Source organism: Salvia hispanica, chromosome 1 (genome assembly GCF_023119035.1).
Source record: "Salvia hispanica cultivar TCC Black 2014 chromosome 1, UniMelb_Shisp_WGS_1.0, whole genome shotgun sequence".
NCBI classification, from domain to species: Eukaryota; Viridiplantae; Streptophyta; class Magnoliopsida; order Lamiales; family Lamiaceae; genus Salvia; species Salvia hispanica.
The window spans coordinates 8783464-8802258 of NC_062965.1; the positions used below are offsets into that span (position 1 = coordinate 8783464).

General features: G+C 36.7%; 1 protein-coding gene and 1 pseudogene across 2 annotated transcripts; one reads left to right on the top strand and one right to left on the bottom strand.

The window, feature by feature from the left end:
- Positions 1-1757: 1757 nt before the first annotated feature.
- LOC125200821 lies at positions 1758-11413 on the top strand (annotated as a pseudogene).
- A 572-nt stretch (positions 11414-11985) lies between these two features.
- Positions 11986-16646, bottom strand: LOC125200819 (sucrose nonfermenting 4-like protein). 2 transcript variants are annotated; one of them, XM_048098598.1, is made up of 14 exons: positions 16433-16646; positions 16200-16345; positions 15986-16070; positions 15431-15622; positions 15152-15286; positions 15014-15073; positions 14733-14822; positions 14317-14451; positions 13791-13935; positions 13511-13684; positions 12931-12994; positions 12770-12839; positions 12443-12557; positions 11986-12292 (listed from the first exon to the last, which is right to left on the bottom strand). In XM_048098598.1, the coding sequence occupies exons 2-14, from the start codon at positions 16295-16297 to the stop codon at positions 12198-12200; spliced, it is 1458 nt and encodes a 485-aa protein (XP_047954555.1). In that variant the 5' UTR covers positions 16298-16345; positions 16433-16646; the 3' UTR covers positions 11986-12197. The 2 variants fall into 2 exon arrangements, with proteins under 2 accessions (XP_047954555.1, XP_047954554.1); XM_048098597.1 differs by having other exon boundaries at positions 16200-16646.
- Between the last annotated feature and the right edge of the window lie 2149 nt (positions 16647-18795).

Sequence of the window (18795 nt, forward strand, 5' to 3'; positions counted from 1 at the left end):
ACCAATATAAAAAATGGGTTCTACTTTCCACTAACTTTTTCAATCAACTTTTCGTTACATTTCTTAAAACTCGTGCCCGGTCAAAGTGTGACTCTTAATCGGGGACGGAGGGAGTATTCAACTCTCTTTCTCTCTCCATTTAATACGCACACCCACTCCATCTATCTTCAATTAACCACATTAACCAACAACTCCTAAAATTCGTTTTCGACTAAGAAATGTGTCATTTTAGCTGGGATGGAAGGGGTACCTTCTAACTTAGATCCTCAACTATAAGGTCATGACATTTTTTATGAATAAGGTGTCTCTAAATGCATAGTTAAACCTAACTAAAAAATATTGGGTTCTTATTTCACAAAAAAAATTCCTCACTATATAATATTTTAAACACTATATTTTCATAGTTTAACCTTCACCCAAAAATTGTATGCCCAAATATTTTTGACAATGGAATTCAAAACAAATTCAAAGAACGATTGCTAAATGCCTTAAATCAAGGGGAACCCTCTATAGGGGTTGTTCAATTGATTGATGCGTTCCTGCAAATTGCCCCAAACGTTTTTGTGAAAATTAGACGGAGTAATCGCGTTGTAAAGCTAACCTCATTTTGTCGGACCTGATGTCGAAGGCTGGCTTATTCATTGGCATGCAGGGGTCGTTGATTTACACTCCAACTGCTTTGATTTTTCGTCGCTGAGAGGTAGGGGTAGTTCCGGAAATGTGAAATACTTTCACACAAAGATAGTAACACGACACTCACTTTGCCACGCCTAGGATGGGAATGAGATGTAGAGAAATTATTGTTAGCTAACAAGGATTAGAGTCAGATCGTTGGAATTTTACTGGGTCTGTGTGAAGAACATTGAAGACAATCTAACACAATATGGAGGACGAAACAATGTTTTTTTATACATTTTCATACTGTTTACAAACAACCAAACGGATATTAAGTAGAAATATCAAGCATTATATTTTCAAGAATCATAAAAATGACTCAAATAATGTGAGACGGATAGAGTATAATTTAACTAGCTATGGATATGAAATGATAAGAAAACAGATGAATTGGTGTCGGTGCTTAATGTCCGATCAAAGTAACATGTATCAACTTCCTCACTTGAGCTAGGCATCATTGTCTATGGCTATTCCTAGACATGCCCACGGTTCATGAACCGGCGGTTCCGGTTTTAGGAAATGTGGAACCAGAACCGAACCGTGAGGCTATTTCACGGTTTCGGTTTCGGTTCAAAAACCGGCGGTTCCGATTTTGAACCGCCGATTTTCAGACGATTTTTTACGGTTTTCACGGTTTTGAACTGCCGGTTTCCGGCGGTTTTAGGCGGTTTGGGCTCGGTTTCACGGTTTTTCGGCGGTTTTGGTTCTGGAATTTTGGAACCTGAACCGAACCACGGTTCCAAAAGTGACGGTTTCGGTTCGATTTAAATCTCACGGTTCCAGTTCGGAACTGGAACCGCCGGTTACGGTTTCACGGTTAACTGCCTGAACCGAAAACCTTGGGCATCTCTAGCTATTCCCAACTAAATTGAAATTTCCAAACCAATCGTTCATGAATTCAAAACTATGTAGGTTGAAACAGAGGAAACCCAAACTAAGAGGGCTCATTTCAGATAATGATAGAGTATATGGACTCGACTGAAATTTAACGCCTCCTTTGAAAATCAAGAATCTGAAATCAGAAGAATTTCGCGGTTATTAACTCCCCCAAATTTATACTCCATTATTCAAACCTTCCTCTCTCTCGCTCTAAAACACACTCCTTTTCTCTCTCTAAACCCCGCAAACTGTCGTTATCCTCTTCATCTTATGGTGAATTGAATTTATTGTAGAGGTAAATGAAGTGAAAAGGCGCATTGAATTTGAGCTTTGAGCAGTTTTCGGTTTTGAAGTATTGTTTGGTGTTACTTTTTTTCTACTGAATTTGGCTCGATTTTCGTCGATCAATTGTGTGGTTTTGTCAAAGATGTTTAAAAATTTCCTTCTTTGATTCCTTTTTCGTTTTCTTCGGTGGAATTGGTCTGTTCTACATCTGACTGAATTTGATCAATTAGTTGATAACCCATCTTACTCCATGTGATTTTGCTGAAAAATTGTAAAGCCACTTTTTTCTGTGAGGATTTGAAGAATGCTTAATTTTGAGACCTCTTAGCTGCGTTTTTCTCAATGAGCTATGATGCGTGTCTGCGTGTCATGTTCGGAGAGTGTGTGTGCAGCTTCAGTTCTGTTGAATGCTAAATTGGAGCTTATATCTACAACACCTTTGAAATATAAAGAGTGGAAGGCGTGGTGATTTTTCCTTCGTGTTATTCTAATAAATTGATTACCTAGCTCTGTGAAGATTATGTCAGTCACGCATGAAGTTCAGTATTGATGGTTAGATATAGGTTTTTCCATTGAAATTGTATGTCAGACTTTGCTTTCTTTGGTCCCACTAATGGTGTGTTCTTCCGTTGTTCTCAGTCTGCTATTCTATGGTTGTTAACTTGTAATGGAACACTATCAGTGTAATTTTTTTTGGTGCCTTAAGCACTCTTGCATTTTTTTAGTACTCCAATGGCATGACGAAGAATGATAATTTGAGGGAAAGTACAATGCATACATGTTAGTATATTAATAACTAATAAGTACAGTGAATGTAAAAAACTTAAGATTAATAGTTGATCATATTAAATTTTTGTGATTGATTATAATTTTTGTTGCACATGTGCATTAGTACTTAGCTGGTATGGGTCCATCCAAAAAATCTAGAAGTGTGAATAGGCGGCATGCTCAAGAAGATTCTCCCAGCAAAGATGATGATAGTGCCAAAAGAAACAGTAGCCGGGTGAGACTTGTAATTGAGTTTCCTGTTGCAATCAAAATTGTCCGAATGATCCAACGGTTATCTTCATGTCAGTTATGTTGTTTTTGCAATCTCATGTATATTTCCCACGAGGGAATAATCAGATATAGAAATTTATGTTATGAACTTTCTCCTCATATATACACATTCTCAAATTGCTGTTGAAATTTACACACTGTATTATTAACCTTATGGAGATAGGAGACTACTTTGGGTCCCATTTTTCTCCATCTGTTCGGACAGAGTTGCCAGAAGTTAGATTGAAAGAAAGTCCATTTGCATATGTTCAGACTACTGCTTTCAATAAACAGATTTTATGTCTAGTGAAAAAAACGTCCGAGATTTTTGGATATTATCAACTACAGTTATTATGGACATGATTCTTGTTGTGCTGTTCTTTGTTCTTGCAGATCTATTGTTCTGACCACTGAAGAGCTATCCCGTTTTTATATTGCTTACCGCAAGTATAATAAAGACTGGAAAAAGATTAGCCTTTGTATTGGACCATTGATGATGATGAGTGAGTTTCTAAAAATAAAAACATCACTCTCTACTTTATTCTCCCTCTACTTAACACACTAGACAACACTGCATAAAATCTCATGATGAAAAAAATGCATTCACTTTAAATGGGATGGAGGCAATATTAATTTGTTAATAATATTTGTGCTTTATTGTAATGTGGTTGCTATATACCAGAAATGGGGTGCATTATATTGCTAACTATTTTAATTGCTAACTCTACTAACTCTGCTAACTCATCAATGCTGTGTATTAAAAATGTCAACACATTATATTAAAGTCCAACAAAATTACTGCGTTGATGAATTAGCAAGTTAGCAACTAAGAAAGTTAGCAATTGATCACACCCCTACCAGAAATATAATAACAAAGAAAGAAAAGGAAATAACTAGAAAATTTGGTTATTCGTGAGTCATGACGCAAACTAGTTATGGTCTGTTTTAATTTATGACTTTCAATTTGATTGCTGTGGCTGGTTTTTGCTGTCTTACATGAACAGACTGCAAGTGCTGTGAGCAATCGCTCTCCAGAGATGGTGGAGGCCCTTTACACAATGAACAGGGTAAATTTGGTTTTTGATTTGTGTTGCCTACAGTGATTAATACACTGCATATCCTTTGACAAGAAATCTCATCTGAACAAAGTTGATACTTGATAGCCTATCGTCACTACTCATAAATTTGTACATGTGCAACTCAACTGTTAGTGGTTATGACCGGACAGTATATTCTGTAAAGGTCATGACGATGTCACTTCTTATTTATCTCATTAATTGATGCTGTAAATTTCCTTCAGTAGAATGAAATAACGTATGAAACCTAAACTAATTGGCGGATCTTCACCTATGAAGGATCACTTGCTATTTAGTTGAAAATTTCAGTTTGGTCCACTTTCTCTGCACTGTTACAGAACTACTTTATCAGTAAAGGGGCTATGTTAGACCAAACTGGACTGTTTGATACCAATAATAAATTAGTAAAAAATTGACACCCAAAAAATTCATAGATGATGCCATGGAGGCCTGTGCTTCAACAACACAAGTTTTGTAACCATTCTGAGCTCTTCAATCTCAGGCATACTTATCTCTTCCGCATGGAACTGCTTCTTCAGATGGGTTGATTGCTATGATGACTGATCATTACTGCAATTTGGTGAGACTACTTTAATTCTGTTAGCTAGCTGAACCTCTACAAACAAAATAGGACTGTCAAATTTGATATTGGGAAGTGGTGACCAGTTCTTTGTTAAGATAAATGTTTGTGAAAACCATTGTACTAGTAGTCAGATTGTTGAGATAGTTTTTTGGTGCATCACTATCCATGTCTGTCCTTTTCCTGTATGTCTTCATGTGCATGTTTTTTTTATCGTTTTTATTTATATAAAAGTGGCATTTCATTAGCAGGAAATGGCTTGAATAATGATAGCAGAAAGTGGCATCCTACTTGAATTTCAATGCAACTGTAGCCAAGTGCCTACCTGTTTAGAGTTTGAATTACGAGACAAGAATTTTTGTTAAACTCACAAATCTTATTCTTTCATGTATGCCTAAAATATTTTTGTTTGTCATTTAGTATTACTCCCTTCGTCCCGCAAGAATATGCACTTTTGGTTGAACACTAGTTTTAATGCCCCATTGATAAAGTAAGAGAGAAGTAGAAAGAAAAAGTAATTAAGGTATTGTTAGTGGAGAATGGGTCCCACCTCATTAGAGAGAGAGTTTCCAAATTTGAAAGTGCATATTCTTGTGGGACAGACAAAAAAAGAAAGAGTGCATATTCTTGTGGGACGGAGGGAGTAATAAGTTTCTTGCTATCTAATTAATGCTTTCTTTTTATGCCTCTACTAAGTTGAGTTGATCTTGGCTTGACAGGCAGGAAGTGACAGTGACCTGGAAAGCAATGATGGGACATCATCTAGAAAGACTCAGAAGCGTGCCCATGGCAATGTCCAGCCTACTGCATCTAAATTATCTAATGATCAATTTGTTTCACATTCCCTAGTCACTGTACCAGATTATGGTTTCCAATCATTGTTGAAGAAGAAACGAACTGGAGGTAAAGCATTGTTTTATGTAGTCTCGGAATACGTGTGGTTATGCAGCATTCACAAATTTTCTTAGCCCTGCTGGATTTTGTTTGCTCTGCATTTCTTGGCTGGATGGACCAGGAAGTTACTTCTAAGATCATGTAGGTGTCAGAGAAGGATCGATACGAGTACTAAAACACCAAATTGCATGATCTATGTTTCATATTCCTGAATATATGCATTCCTAAACTGGATTATTAATTTGTGTGTCGATATTCTTGTTTGTACATAATATTCCCAGATATCCCCCCTGCTGACCATAAATTTTTTACCTAGTTATATATTTGAGTTTTCTGCAGGAAGCTGGCCTTGTCCTGTCGGGAAAAGGACACCAAGGTTGCCCATTTCATTTCCAAATGAGAAGTTTAATGCGGAAAGTAGTGTTTCTACCGGAAGGCCTGGCTTGAAGCTAAAGGCCGATGCCAATGATGATGAAGTAGCTCAGGAGATAGCTATTGCTTTGGCAGAGGCATCACAAAAAGTTGGCTCTTCCAAGGTTTCACGGACACCAAGTAAAATAGCTGAAAGTGTTTTGTCATCACCTTTTAGATGTGTCCAGAGAAAGGTAGTGGTTTGACTTTATGTTCAGAAAAATGTACTCCCTCCGTTCCTTGTTAATAGAGGCATTTCTTTTCGGCACAGAGTTTAAGATTAATGTGTTAAATGGATAATGAAAAAAGTAAGAGAGATGAAGAGAGAATAAAGTAAAAGGGAGAATCACTTTTTGCCAAAAATAGAAATGACTCAATTAACTTGAAATTTCCCAAAATAGAAAAATGACTCTATTAACATGGAACGGAGGGAGTATAGTTTATACCCAACTCATTTGCCCACACTTGGTAACAGCATTCTCTAGTAGAAATGACCAGCAACCAGAATGCTGCCTTGGATAAAGAAGAATTAGAAGGTAGCACAGAGGCTGACACTGAATCTGTGAAAGAGAAGACAAGGAAACTCAGAGGCAAGAATTATGAAATCGGTAATAATAGTGAGCCTCTCTTGGAGACATCGAGGAAGAATGTAGTGGAACAGAAGAAGGTCAGGAGTTTGGAGCACTGAGAAACAACTTTCATGAAGAGGTTACCGATACCAAGATTTCGAGGTCCTCTGTGCAGAGTCAGAGAAAGAAGAGCAAAAAGGTTCTCTTTGGAAGAGGTACACAAGTATCATTCATCTCTGAAATATCATCTTGTATGTCACTCTGAAAATGTGGCCATGGAGTATTTGCCCCTTTCCAAATTTTGCAATTTACAAATGTTGAAATATGTACTATAAGGCTTCGATGTTGTTGGAACATATATATATATAGTTTAGAACTAGTGGTTTTTGTTTATGGTCTGCAGTTTATTAACAGATTTAGTTCTTTTTTTTTTTTAGGGAGGGGGGGTCTTGCACCAACTATAATGATCTAGTATTTCCTGTGTGATATAAGAGAATCTTCTGTATTGGTTGATCAATGCACAGACCAAACGGTTTGTTAATTATGGACATGTTGAATATCTCACTTTTCAAGAGGCTAGAGATCTCATTGTATAGCATTATTTGGCCTTCATCTTAAGGGATAGTAGTTCAACAGCGTATGCTGTTTTATTAGCATCAGCTGCAGCTTAATCTACTCTCCTTCCTGTTTAGATGATGCTCCAGCATTCGATGCCCTACAAACACTGGCTGATTTGTCACTGATGATGCCAACAGGAGATGAAGATGGTAAGTTATCCAACACTCACTTTTTCCTCTTCTGAATAAATAATAGCTGAATAAATGATGTTTCCTCAATTGTTTGGACCTATTGATGATATTGTTCCAGAAATTACCTGGGATCCGATCTTCAAAATTTCTTACCTCATTAAGCTCTTATATTGTTGTAAAGAGGTGAAACTTGTGTTATTTCCAATCAATTGGAGTCGGGGTTATATTTGCCTGACTTGTAAGCAACATAATGCTTTTTATAATACACTGTTCATTTTCTTGATTTAGAAAAGCATTTTGAGTAGTCAGTTGATGATTGTACCATCATCAAATGATACCATTTTATGTTCCCGCACATTAGCATTTCCTCAGAGTTATTACTTGTCCCACTCGCAGATATTCAAGTTTCTCATTCATTGGATTCAAGGCTGCAATTTAAAGATGAAGGTCATGATCCACTTGACGAGTTGCTGTCGACAGGATCTCTGCCAGTGAACCAGAAAAAAGAAATGTGTAGATACTCAGGGGTAAGAATGAAAGGGCATAAGCCACTCTCAAGTTCCAAAGTTGCACCCAGTAGAGCATCAAAACCTGGGAAAGCTTCAGTTACTAGTTCTGTCCTTAAAGAAGATCGGGATCTTCAACTATATAACACCAAAACACCAAGAAGGAAACATAAGATGCAAGCATCTAAGGTGGGCAGTTTTTTCACAGTTTTCTGGAGTACATTGATGCTACTGGTCTTATTGATTGGAATGTTTTCTTCTTAATTAAGATATCATAAATGCTAACAATGGAGAATCTGAAACCATGGGTGTTTCTTCTGAAAATTTTTTGGTATTCATAGATGCTACCGATCTTAATAGTTTGACTCTTTTTCCCTATTGAAATAATGCACTCCCTCCATCCCTTTGTAGCTAAGTTGTATTCCTTTTAGGGTTGCCCCACTGCAGCTGAGTCAAATCTTTTTTTTGGTAAAAGTAACACATCTCATATCTCTTACTTTATTCTTTCTTCATTTCTCTTACTTTATCTTTTTCCTACTTTATTCTCTATTCCCTTAACCGACTTAACAAAATTTTCTTAAATCTCGTGCCCAAAAGAAATGCCTCTACTACAGAGGGACGGAGGGATTAGTTATTGTGCATTATGTACTGCATTGATTTTCAGCAGGGTATGCATCTGTGAAAAAAAAATTCTCTGGTTGAGAGCTTTCTGATTTATGGCATTTATTATCATTAGGATGGAGATCCTGGGAAGAAACTAATGAATAGAAATAAGAAATCTTCTCAAAGTGTCTCACCACATTTACTAAGAAATTCAGAGAATTCTTCCAGTGCTGATACACAAAAAGAAGCAAGTGAGCCAGCACAATTTGCACAGCTTCCTTTTGTTAATCAGGTCAACTTACTAACTAAAGTCAGGAGCAGACGTAAAATGGACCTCAAGAAACCACAAAAATGTCTTGATAACATCTCAAACGCGCAAAGTGAGCTGTCTATTGCTTCAATCGATGGCAGAGCACATAATTCAAAGGTTTGGTGCTCCCCCACTTTTTTCAATATGTTAGTTGAATAGGCCAAATCTCAACATTCTTTTATTGTATCGTGTCATGCAGAAAAATATGTCCATTTGCTTGTCAAATCCTCATCTGAGAAGATGGTGCATTTATGAATGGTTCTACAGTGCCATTGATTATCCTTGGTTTGCAAAGAGAGAGTTTGTTGAATATTTGTATCACGTTGGATTGGGCCACGTTCCAAGATTAACTCATGTAGAGTGGGGTGTCATTAGAAGGTATACGTCTTCTTTTGACAAGTTCAATCTTTTTGCGATTCACCATATTACCTGATAATAATGTTAATAATGTTGATTTGAAGCAGTTCTCTTGGTAAACCACGGCGATTTTCAGAGCTGTTCCTAAAGGAAGAGAAGGAGAAGCTTAATCAGTACCGGGATTCCGTTCGAACACATTACACAGTATCGGTTGGACAACGTATCACTGCCATCCATCCAAAAACCAGGGAGCTCCATGATGGAAGTGTGCTGACTGTGGATCATTCTAGGTGCCGGGTCCAATTTGACCGTCATGAGCTAGGAGTTGAATTTGTCATGGTAATTTACATCCTCGCTTGTGGTTTTCTACTCATAGATTTTATTTTATGTGGATGATTCTGCAATTGAAAATTGTTTAAATGCTGTGTTACATGCGGCCATACACCCATCATTTAATTTCAGGACTGGAGCCAGCAGTGTTTGTGCTACTGTTTACATTTTCCGTTTATGTAAATAATTATTGGCTTCTCAAGCGTTATGTGCCTCAGTCTTCCTAATTGCTTATTTCTCAATCTAAGTACTTGATGCTATGTTGTGGTAGGACATCGACTGCATGCCTTTGAACCCTCTCGAGAATCTGCCTACAGCATTGGTTGGGAAGCAGCCAATTTCTGCTGATAAGTTTTTTGAAAATTTCAAAGAGCTAAAGGTTTGCGGTCGAATACAAGAGTACATAAAACTTTTCCCTGGTGACAAGGTTGATGCCTCTGACGATATCTCCCGCTTTTCACACTGCATGTTTCCAATTTCCAAATAGCATTTGTTTGAAACCTTTCAATATAATCATTCTACTATTTCTTATACGCAGTCTTGATTGCATTGATTCATTTTGTGGTAGGTACAACCAAAGTATTACATTCATAGTAAAAGTATCTGAAGTTAAAATTGTTTTGATCAGGTCTCATGCCCAAATACTAATCTGCAAATGAGGATTGGATCTGCTGAAACTCTCAATCACCAACAAGCAGCATATTCGCAATCCAGGCGAAGGAAGCTGATGTTCAAGCTCTCGCTGATGTGACTCGTGCACTTGAGAAAAAGGTTTCACCATTCACTAGCTGATGTTTCACGCTTATAAAGCTGCTTTATAATCAAATTCTACTGTAGGCTTTAATATTGGTTAGATTTTTTGAAAAAAATCAGCGTCCTCTCCATCGCCTGTCATTGGTGGATGTTCATTTGTTGAAATTCTAACTGCGTGTCAAAATTTTGTTGCATCAATTGGCATAATCTCACTTTCTTTTACGTGTAGGAAGCTGTTGTTCTAGAGTTGAGGCGCATGAACGATGATGTATCCAGAGATCAGATTGACAGTCATAGCTCCTTGCGGGACTCTGAGCCGTTTAAAAAACAATATGCTGCAGTACTTGTACAGTTGAATGAAGCCAATGAACAGGTATAGATGCCTCCACACAGGAAACTGAAGAGAGTATTTTAGTAATATTATTATTGAGTTTTTGTAATCATTTTTTTTTACTTGGAGCAGGTTTCTTCTGCTATATATTGCTTGAGACAGAGGAATACATATCAAAGAAGCATGCCACTTTTGTGGCTCGGGCAAGGCACCAATTCTGCTGATCCTGGCATCGAATTTTCTCTTGACCGTTCTGCATGTCATACTAACGAATTGGGACCCCACGTGATTGAGATCATCGATAGTTCGAGAACAAAAGCATGTGTAATGGTGGATGCAGCTATGCAGGTACCTATAGAAAAATGCATCTAACTCAATTACTTATGTAAGAACAGTAATATATTGTCATAAATACACTCCTGCAATAATGCTATGCGACGAAGACAACCCCAGAAGCCATTTATTTTCCAGAATTTCATCATGTGCTCCACTTTCTTTATAAAAAAATTTATATGTATATATTTCTGTAGGCGATGGCATCTCTTAAGTACAAGGAGGGCTCCACTGAGAAGATTGAGGAAACTATTGATTATGTTAACGGTCGGCTTCCCTCTGATGATTCCAGCGTGCCTATGGTAAGGATTACGTGAGTTGAATATTTAGCCTGTGATTCTGCCTAAAACTGGGATCCATTAATAAATGTGAGATTTCTTGCAGGAATCTAATTCTAAAGCACCCGACACAGAATATCAAATTCCTGTCGATCTGATCTCCAAATGCGTCACAACTTTGCTTATGATTCAGGTAAATTGATACGAAGGAACACACGCATAAGCACTAACCAGCAGGATTAATTCAAATTCTTTAGTGCACCTGAATGTTCCCATTTTGTGTGGTCACAGAAGTGTACGCAACGGCAGTTCCCTCCATCAGATGTGGCACAGATTCTGGACTCTGCCGTAACAAGCTTGCAGCCACGCAGCTCGCAGAATCTTCCTGTTTACACTGAAATACAGAAGTGCATGGGCATCATCAGGAACCAAATAATGGCATTGATACCGATATAACACAGCGATCGCGATCCGACTCTGCTGATAGTGTAAATAATTCGTTTTCTTGATCATCTTATCTTTCATTTTTTGTCAACATTGAATGAAGAAAATGGAGTAATAGCCATTTGATTGACTAGTTTTTTTCCTCAAGGTACTGGCCGTTGGATTGAGATGCTATTTGCAGTTTTCGCTAAAGTTATTTTTGGGCTTGAATTAGGCCCTATAATTAATAATCTTTTAATGAGTTTTCTTTGTATAGCTAAAACGTTGCGACTTTCATAAAGTAATAACAAGAGCTACGCAGTCACATGCTTTCCAAAACATTTGGTAATACAAGAAGTAGAAAGTTTGGTCATTAAAATCAAATTGATTGCATTTTTTCCAAATACTAAATTAATTGTCAAGTTAATTTAACTTATAAATTTGTTTATGAACAATAAGAGACAAGCACCAGAATTCATCGGCCTTAGTCAGATACATGTTAGAATTTTTTTTCATTTTTCCTTTCAATTATAGCAGAAAAAAAGGGTAACAGAGATAAGAGGCCAAATAATGGCAAGAATTATAAATAAATAAAAGAAAAGAAAAGAAAAGAAAATTCATCCACCCTCCTCCCATTTCATTTCTTATTTTCTCCAATTTCAATAGTAGAACTTTTTGCCTATTTCTAAAAAAATTGAGATGCTAGAGACATGGAGCAACTACATTCACTTACATTTCTCATCTTTTCAGCCTATCAACTTTAAAATCAGGCAAGAATGAGAGCGGAAACATCGATTGTATACACTGTTGAATGTGCTTAATGGCCCATGAGAAATCTGAATGCGTCGCCCAACGAAACAATACCTTCAACATGCTTGCTTCCAGCTTCAACCACAACCAGACGCCTCACTCCTGAGAAGAAAAGCATGCAAAATGGGAATCGGAGGAAAAGGTAACACGTTGTGTGTATATCAGTGTATATATATAAGTAGTGTCAAAAGGGAATGGAAAATGATCAGGTGCAAGAAAACGTCTTAAAACAAACTAGCAGGAATCTATAACCTGGCTGGGATAACCTCTCCAAGACTTTATGGAGAGGATCTGTACGTAAACACATAAAACATCTTTGAATGTTGGAGCCGTATACTGAAAATGGGTCATCTCTGTACTGCAACGCCTGCAATTCGGAGATGAAGAAAAATAAGAAATCAAGAAGAAGCAATATACTCTAAGTTATGAGTATCATTCCATAGAATGAGTTTTCAAACTAACATAAAAACTGCAATTTCTACTGTGGCGTGGCACTGGACTGTCACACTGACACCATGCAACTAATATTCACAGATACAGCGATTTTAGCATGAAAGCGAACTCGATAGATGTGTTTACCTGATGAATAGTAGTTTCTTCGAGATTAATGTGTGTGTAGATTTTGTCTCTGGCCAAACTAGTTATGTCACTGCAAAAATGATGACTAATTAATATAATTCCAAATGGGGAAATAGATTCACCTGTGATTAGACAAACAGCAGTATACGCATGTTACTAACCTTCGAGAATATACATCCAATAAAGAGTCATTATCATCAACGATTGGGATTGAACTAACTTGTGCTGCAAAGGAATGAGTCTGAAATCATGTATATGCAGAATATAACATAAGTCTGAAATAACTAGGGACCATCTATTCAGATCCCAGGAGGGGCGTAGCCAGGATTCATTGAAGGGGGGGCAAAAATATACTAGTATCTAGGAAAAATTTATGTATTTGAGGAAGGGCGTTTAGTGTGGTTGGAGTGTATCATAAATATGTTTGAATTAGTTTCCTTTTCTCGTCAAACTGATTTTTTTTCTGCAGAACCATATAAAATAAGTAATGCCTCCAAGTTGAAATTATTGAACTACAAGGTCAGTCAATTTTTTTTTCATAAATTCATGCTATACCAAAATAAAATAAAACCATCATATGGAACAACTCAGTAACTTTGAGCTACATCCAAGAAAGTAAAAGACAATTTAGTGAAAAATTGGGTCGCTGTTTCGCTACAAAAAGTAGACTGCATAGAGACAAAGATGAAACAGAAATGTGACTACTCCAAAGTCTCCCATTTCTAGTATGTATCTGGATACCTTGAATTAAGAAATTTAATGCTGCACCAAGAGTGGCACTGGGTCTCAACATTGCTAATGGCCTGCGATTTGGCTCTCCAATCTTAGGAACCCAAGTTCCCAAAGGAATTGAACAAATTGGCAATTGAAGTACTGGCAATGAACCAGGCGAATGCCTGAAAAACCGGCATATACCTGCAAAGCAACATGTTTAATTACTAATACCCACAAGGAGCTAAATATTGTCTGGAAAATAGTTCAAACACACTGAAACCGTTAGTGACTGGTCCACAATACTGACATTTTAGTATCCCGGAAAGTGAAGCAAGGTGTAATAGATTTTTGTTCGGGGAATCTGCTGAAGGAGAATGAATAATGGGAACTGTTGCTACACCACTTTGCAAAATCTTCAGAGCAACTTCGTTTAAGGAGTCATCAGGCCCAGCCTGGAAAACTTCCAGTGTATATAAGAGAACATATTTTTGTTTACAAGTCAACAATATAAAGCTTTTACGGAAGTATCTAATATATAAGGAAATAAATGACAATAAGAAATAAATTAAATCGTACCAAAACAAGAACAAACAAAAGGTCCAACAGGTCCAACCAGGGTTATATCATATGGTGGAAAACATCAACAAAATAAGGGTATATTGGGCAGTTATTATACTTATTGTTTGATCAGCAGTATGCCAGTATCAAATATGCAGAAGGATATCTGTATAAAAGATCATCTATCTATCAATCCTGTGCATAGAAAATAAAATGATCGGCCCAACGTACACAATATTCATGCTGGCATTTAGCGCCTCAATATGAACACTTACTTGTACAAGTTGTCTTGGAACTATTGCTCCTTGGCCATTAATTTGATTATTCAGATAAATCTTTGCTTCTTTCCAAGCAGATATGGTATGCGTTTCGAGCTCTTCCTCAGTCAAATTTGACCCATGCCTACCAAGCTGCTAGCACATATAGAAAATATCAGAATGAGATCTTTGAGTTTTCACAGTGCATTGCCAGTCAAATATGAGAGAAAGATCTATCGACAGCGTTCTGCATGAAGGACAGACTAACTTTAAAATGCCGATTCTGTATTAAGGTTAGATCGACATTATATAACCACGAAAAATCAGGTTACAAAAGTGGAAATGCACAAGGAGTCAAGGAGGAGGAGAACAGCTATGGTAAAGGAGTATATTAGGAAAGATAATTCTGTATGAAACATGGCAGAATGCTCTACCTCTTTCATAATCAAGATAAAATCCATTGCACTAAGAACTCCAACAAACTTCCCCTTTGAAAAGTCCCACAAGGGTGCCATAGAGATCCCCTGAAATGAATATTTTTCATTCTTAAGAGTTCGTAACTTTACCAGAAGAAAGTTGGTCAAACAAAGCACCAAGAACAGACAGCGGAGACAACCAAGACACCATCTTGCCAGAGGTATGTTAGTCATAGTGCCCTGGTCTGGTAGGCAATAACTTTAACATTAAAGAACAGACACTTAACAAATAAAGGTACCTGTTCATGCAATATATGAAATGCTTGCTTTACAGGGAGTTCAACATCCAAAGCAATAACCTGAAAAACAGACTGAGTAAATCAAAGAGATAAAAAAGGAAGAGCAAGAGAGACAATGTTGGGACAGATCATCCAGACCTTCCCAGATTCAGGGAGCAACTCATATGCCTTGTGAGCTGACAAGAATACAGCTATACGATGACGAGAAACATCTATGTCAGCCTCTGACATTGTAGGGAAGGGCTCGGGAGGTGTACTATCTGACAGCCGAACCTGTAATAAAGATGAACAATAAGATAGACTTACATCCACTGTGACTGAATAAGAAAATATCATCACATTAACTTCTTTAATAAGTGCAATGTTAAAATTAGAGGTTTGGCAGAGGAAGTAAAGATGAGCACAGGAATACCATACCACGCGTTGGAAGCCCTCACTATCAACATCCATGCTTGAACCATGACCAGAAGGAGGCGCTTGTGGGCTCAGCATTGGAGTAAGGTAATCAGCTTCTGTAGATAAGAGGATAGTGTTCACTGTTCCAATGTTACTATTGACAGAAGGCTGGTGCTCATCATGTCTCCATTCACCATCAACCACAAATTTGTACTACAGAAAAAGAAGCAGTTTTTGAACTGAAACGGTACATAACTCCACAAGCTAAATTTATGAAAATTGGATACAAAAAGCAGATGGCAAATTTATCCTAGCTATGAATCAGTAGAGGTAAACAATTTGATTACGCAATTCAGTAATTTATGACACAGAACATATCAAAATAGTAACATAACCAAACGCACATGCCATACACAGATACCATATTCATGGGAAACACCAAATTAGTTGCTTATCAACAGTCATTTAACAATAATATGGCTATTTACAGTCAAATTTGGAACTAAATTTGCCTTCTTGGTTGACACTTGGGGCATTTCTTCACCCTAGGAAGCTCCAAGTACATAAACAACCAACCTGGTGACAACCGGGTGGAAGATTGCAAATCGTTTGAAACACTGTAGGACACCCCTCAACCGGGGTCATTGGCCATTGTGTCCACCTTTTAAATAACAATAACAATAACAATAACAATAACAAAAGTAAAAGTTAGCATAAGCACAGCTTAAATCAAAAGCTGATCCTAGAAAGAACAAAGTAGACAACAAAAATCAATAGCAAATCGACTAACCCGGTAAAAGAGCCACTAATATACACAATTCTCCCACCATAACGCCACACAAACCGCGTCGGAATCAACACCATTGCACTTTCGCGGGAATAATCCATATCAAGATTTTAAATTTCCACTTCCCAAGGAAAAATCCGTGATCATAACTAAACAGCATCAACGAAATAAAGCGATGATTGCGAAAACCCGTAACCCATCAGGTAAAAACACGCAGAATTTGAATGAATATTTACCTAAATTACTTCCAAAACCATAATTTGATGGAAACACTCAGCTTCTTAAATCTATAGATGCTAATAATCAAAACCCTAAAGAAGAGGAACAATTGGGCGGAAATTGCGAAGCAGTGAACATCAAGATAGAAATTTTTCGACAAGACGAGCGAGCTGAGGGTGTTTAGACATTGAATTCAATTAGCATATTGGGAGAGAGAATAATTTTCTCACCCTAAATTATTCCATTTTTGAATATTTTTATTTGGAAAACGGAAATATATACTCCTTCGTTTTACTAACACGTACTCCTTCCGTCCCAGATAATTCGTCCTAGTTTTCCATTTCGATCCGTCTCATATAATTTGTCCCATTTCACTTTTACCGTTTTTGGTAGTGGATCTCATATTCCACTAACTCATTCATACTCACATTTTATTATAAAACTAATATATAAAGGTAGGACCCACATTCCACTAACTTTTTCAACCCACTTTTCATTACAATTCTTAAAACTCGTGTCCAGTCAAAGTGACCCGAATTATCCGGGACGGAGGGAGTAATTCCTTTTAGATGTCTCACTCTAAATAACATATTTATAAATATAAAAATATCTTCCTCTCTACTTATTTTCTTTTTTAATTTATTATCTCCACTTCAAAAATCATACCCCCTCCGTCCCTAAAAATTTGTAATCTATTTCTTTTTTCATCCGTCCCTAAAAATTTGTCACCTTTCACTTTTATCATTTTGGTAGTGGACCTCATATTCCACAAACTCATTCTCACTCACATTTTATTATAAAACTAATATATAAAAGTAGGACCCACATGCCACCAACTTTTTTAACCCACTTTCTATTACATTTCTTAAAACCCGTGCCGGATCAAATGGTGACAAATTATGGGGGACGGAAGGAGTACGTGGAATGATAAAAGCTCCATCTAAGATGAGACGGTAAACCCCTTCCCTCTTGTGACTGTGAGAATTTGATAATAGAAGAAAGTTAGGGAGAAAATAGATAAATACAATGACATGAAATCGGGACGACGACGTCAACGTTGAAGTGGAGTGACAAAAATTTCGTTATAGGGCATGAGAATGTTTTAGTCCGAAAGAACCTCAGTCGTGATTATATTAAATGTTAGAGTTATCTAGGGATATTTTTTTGATTAGGGGTCTGTGGTGCCACAACCCCAAAAGCTAGGGACTAATGAGGCAGTCAACTCTTTTAAATAATATCTCAAGACACCCTACTCTAGACGCTATGGCATGCAAGTCTGTTTGTAAGCCATGGCTCGGTGCTGTTGAAACACATTCAGAGTCATACGATATCATTGAGTTTGTAGAAACAAAGACAACGCTATTTATAAGCGCTCAAAAAAACCCTAGGGATTCAAAAGGAAATAAAACGAAAAGTAGAAAATTAAAATTAAACAAAAAAAAACTGTAAATTATCTTCCCTTTAAACGATGTCATATGGCCAAAATCAATCGTTCATTGTCGATGAAGAATTTCTATGCTCGATTCACAAGCACCGTGTGAATTTCTATGTATCGTGCGAATTTCAAGTCATTCTGACACAAATATTTTTGATGCGTTTACGGCATCCCCGACGTCTACTGCTAGAACTGCATCACTATGCACACTGGAACACCTTTATGTATCCTTCTCCATTTCGGTAATAGCATGTAATCTTCTTCTAATTCACTATTTTTTTTTCTTTTTTCACAAAAAATTATTTAATTTAAAATAATAATATTTCATATTTTTGCAATGGCAATATGGGATCCAAAAGTGCATGCTCGACCCATATGACAGAGTCTTTGTTATCAGGATTGTAATAGCGAGTATATAAGCATTTTTTATAATAGTCATTAGAATAGTTGGGAAAATGAAACTCGAACTATAGATTTAGAGACTTACGAGTAGTTTTCCTAAAGATTCTACTAACCTATGGATTGTAAATATATTCAACGTTTTTTAGATTTTTAATTTCAATTCAATTTTTTATGTAGAAATTAATTATGATCTTACATTTCCTTTAGGGTTTTGGCATAGATCTTTTTAATTAATTAATTAATTATAATCTTTTTAATTTCAATTCAATTTTCTATATAGAAATTAATTATGATCTTACATTTCCTTTTGGTTTTTGGCATAGATCTTTTTTCCGGCAATTCTTCCCACTGTGACAAAAGATCACTAATTTACTCTATGTCAAGTTAGGATTTTATTTATTTATTTACTGTGTAATAATTAATGAATGCACGTGGTTTACCTAAATTTGATTGTGGCATGCAAAAATGACTCCTTCAATTTTGGACACTACATTCAACAATCAATCACTAGAACATGATTTCAAAGCTTTTGTCGGCATAAAG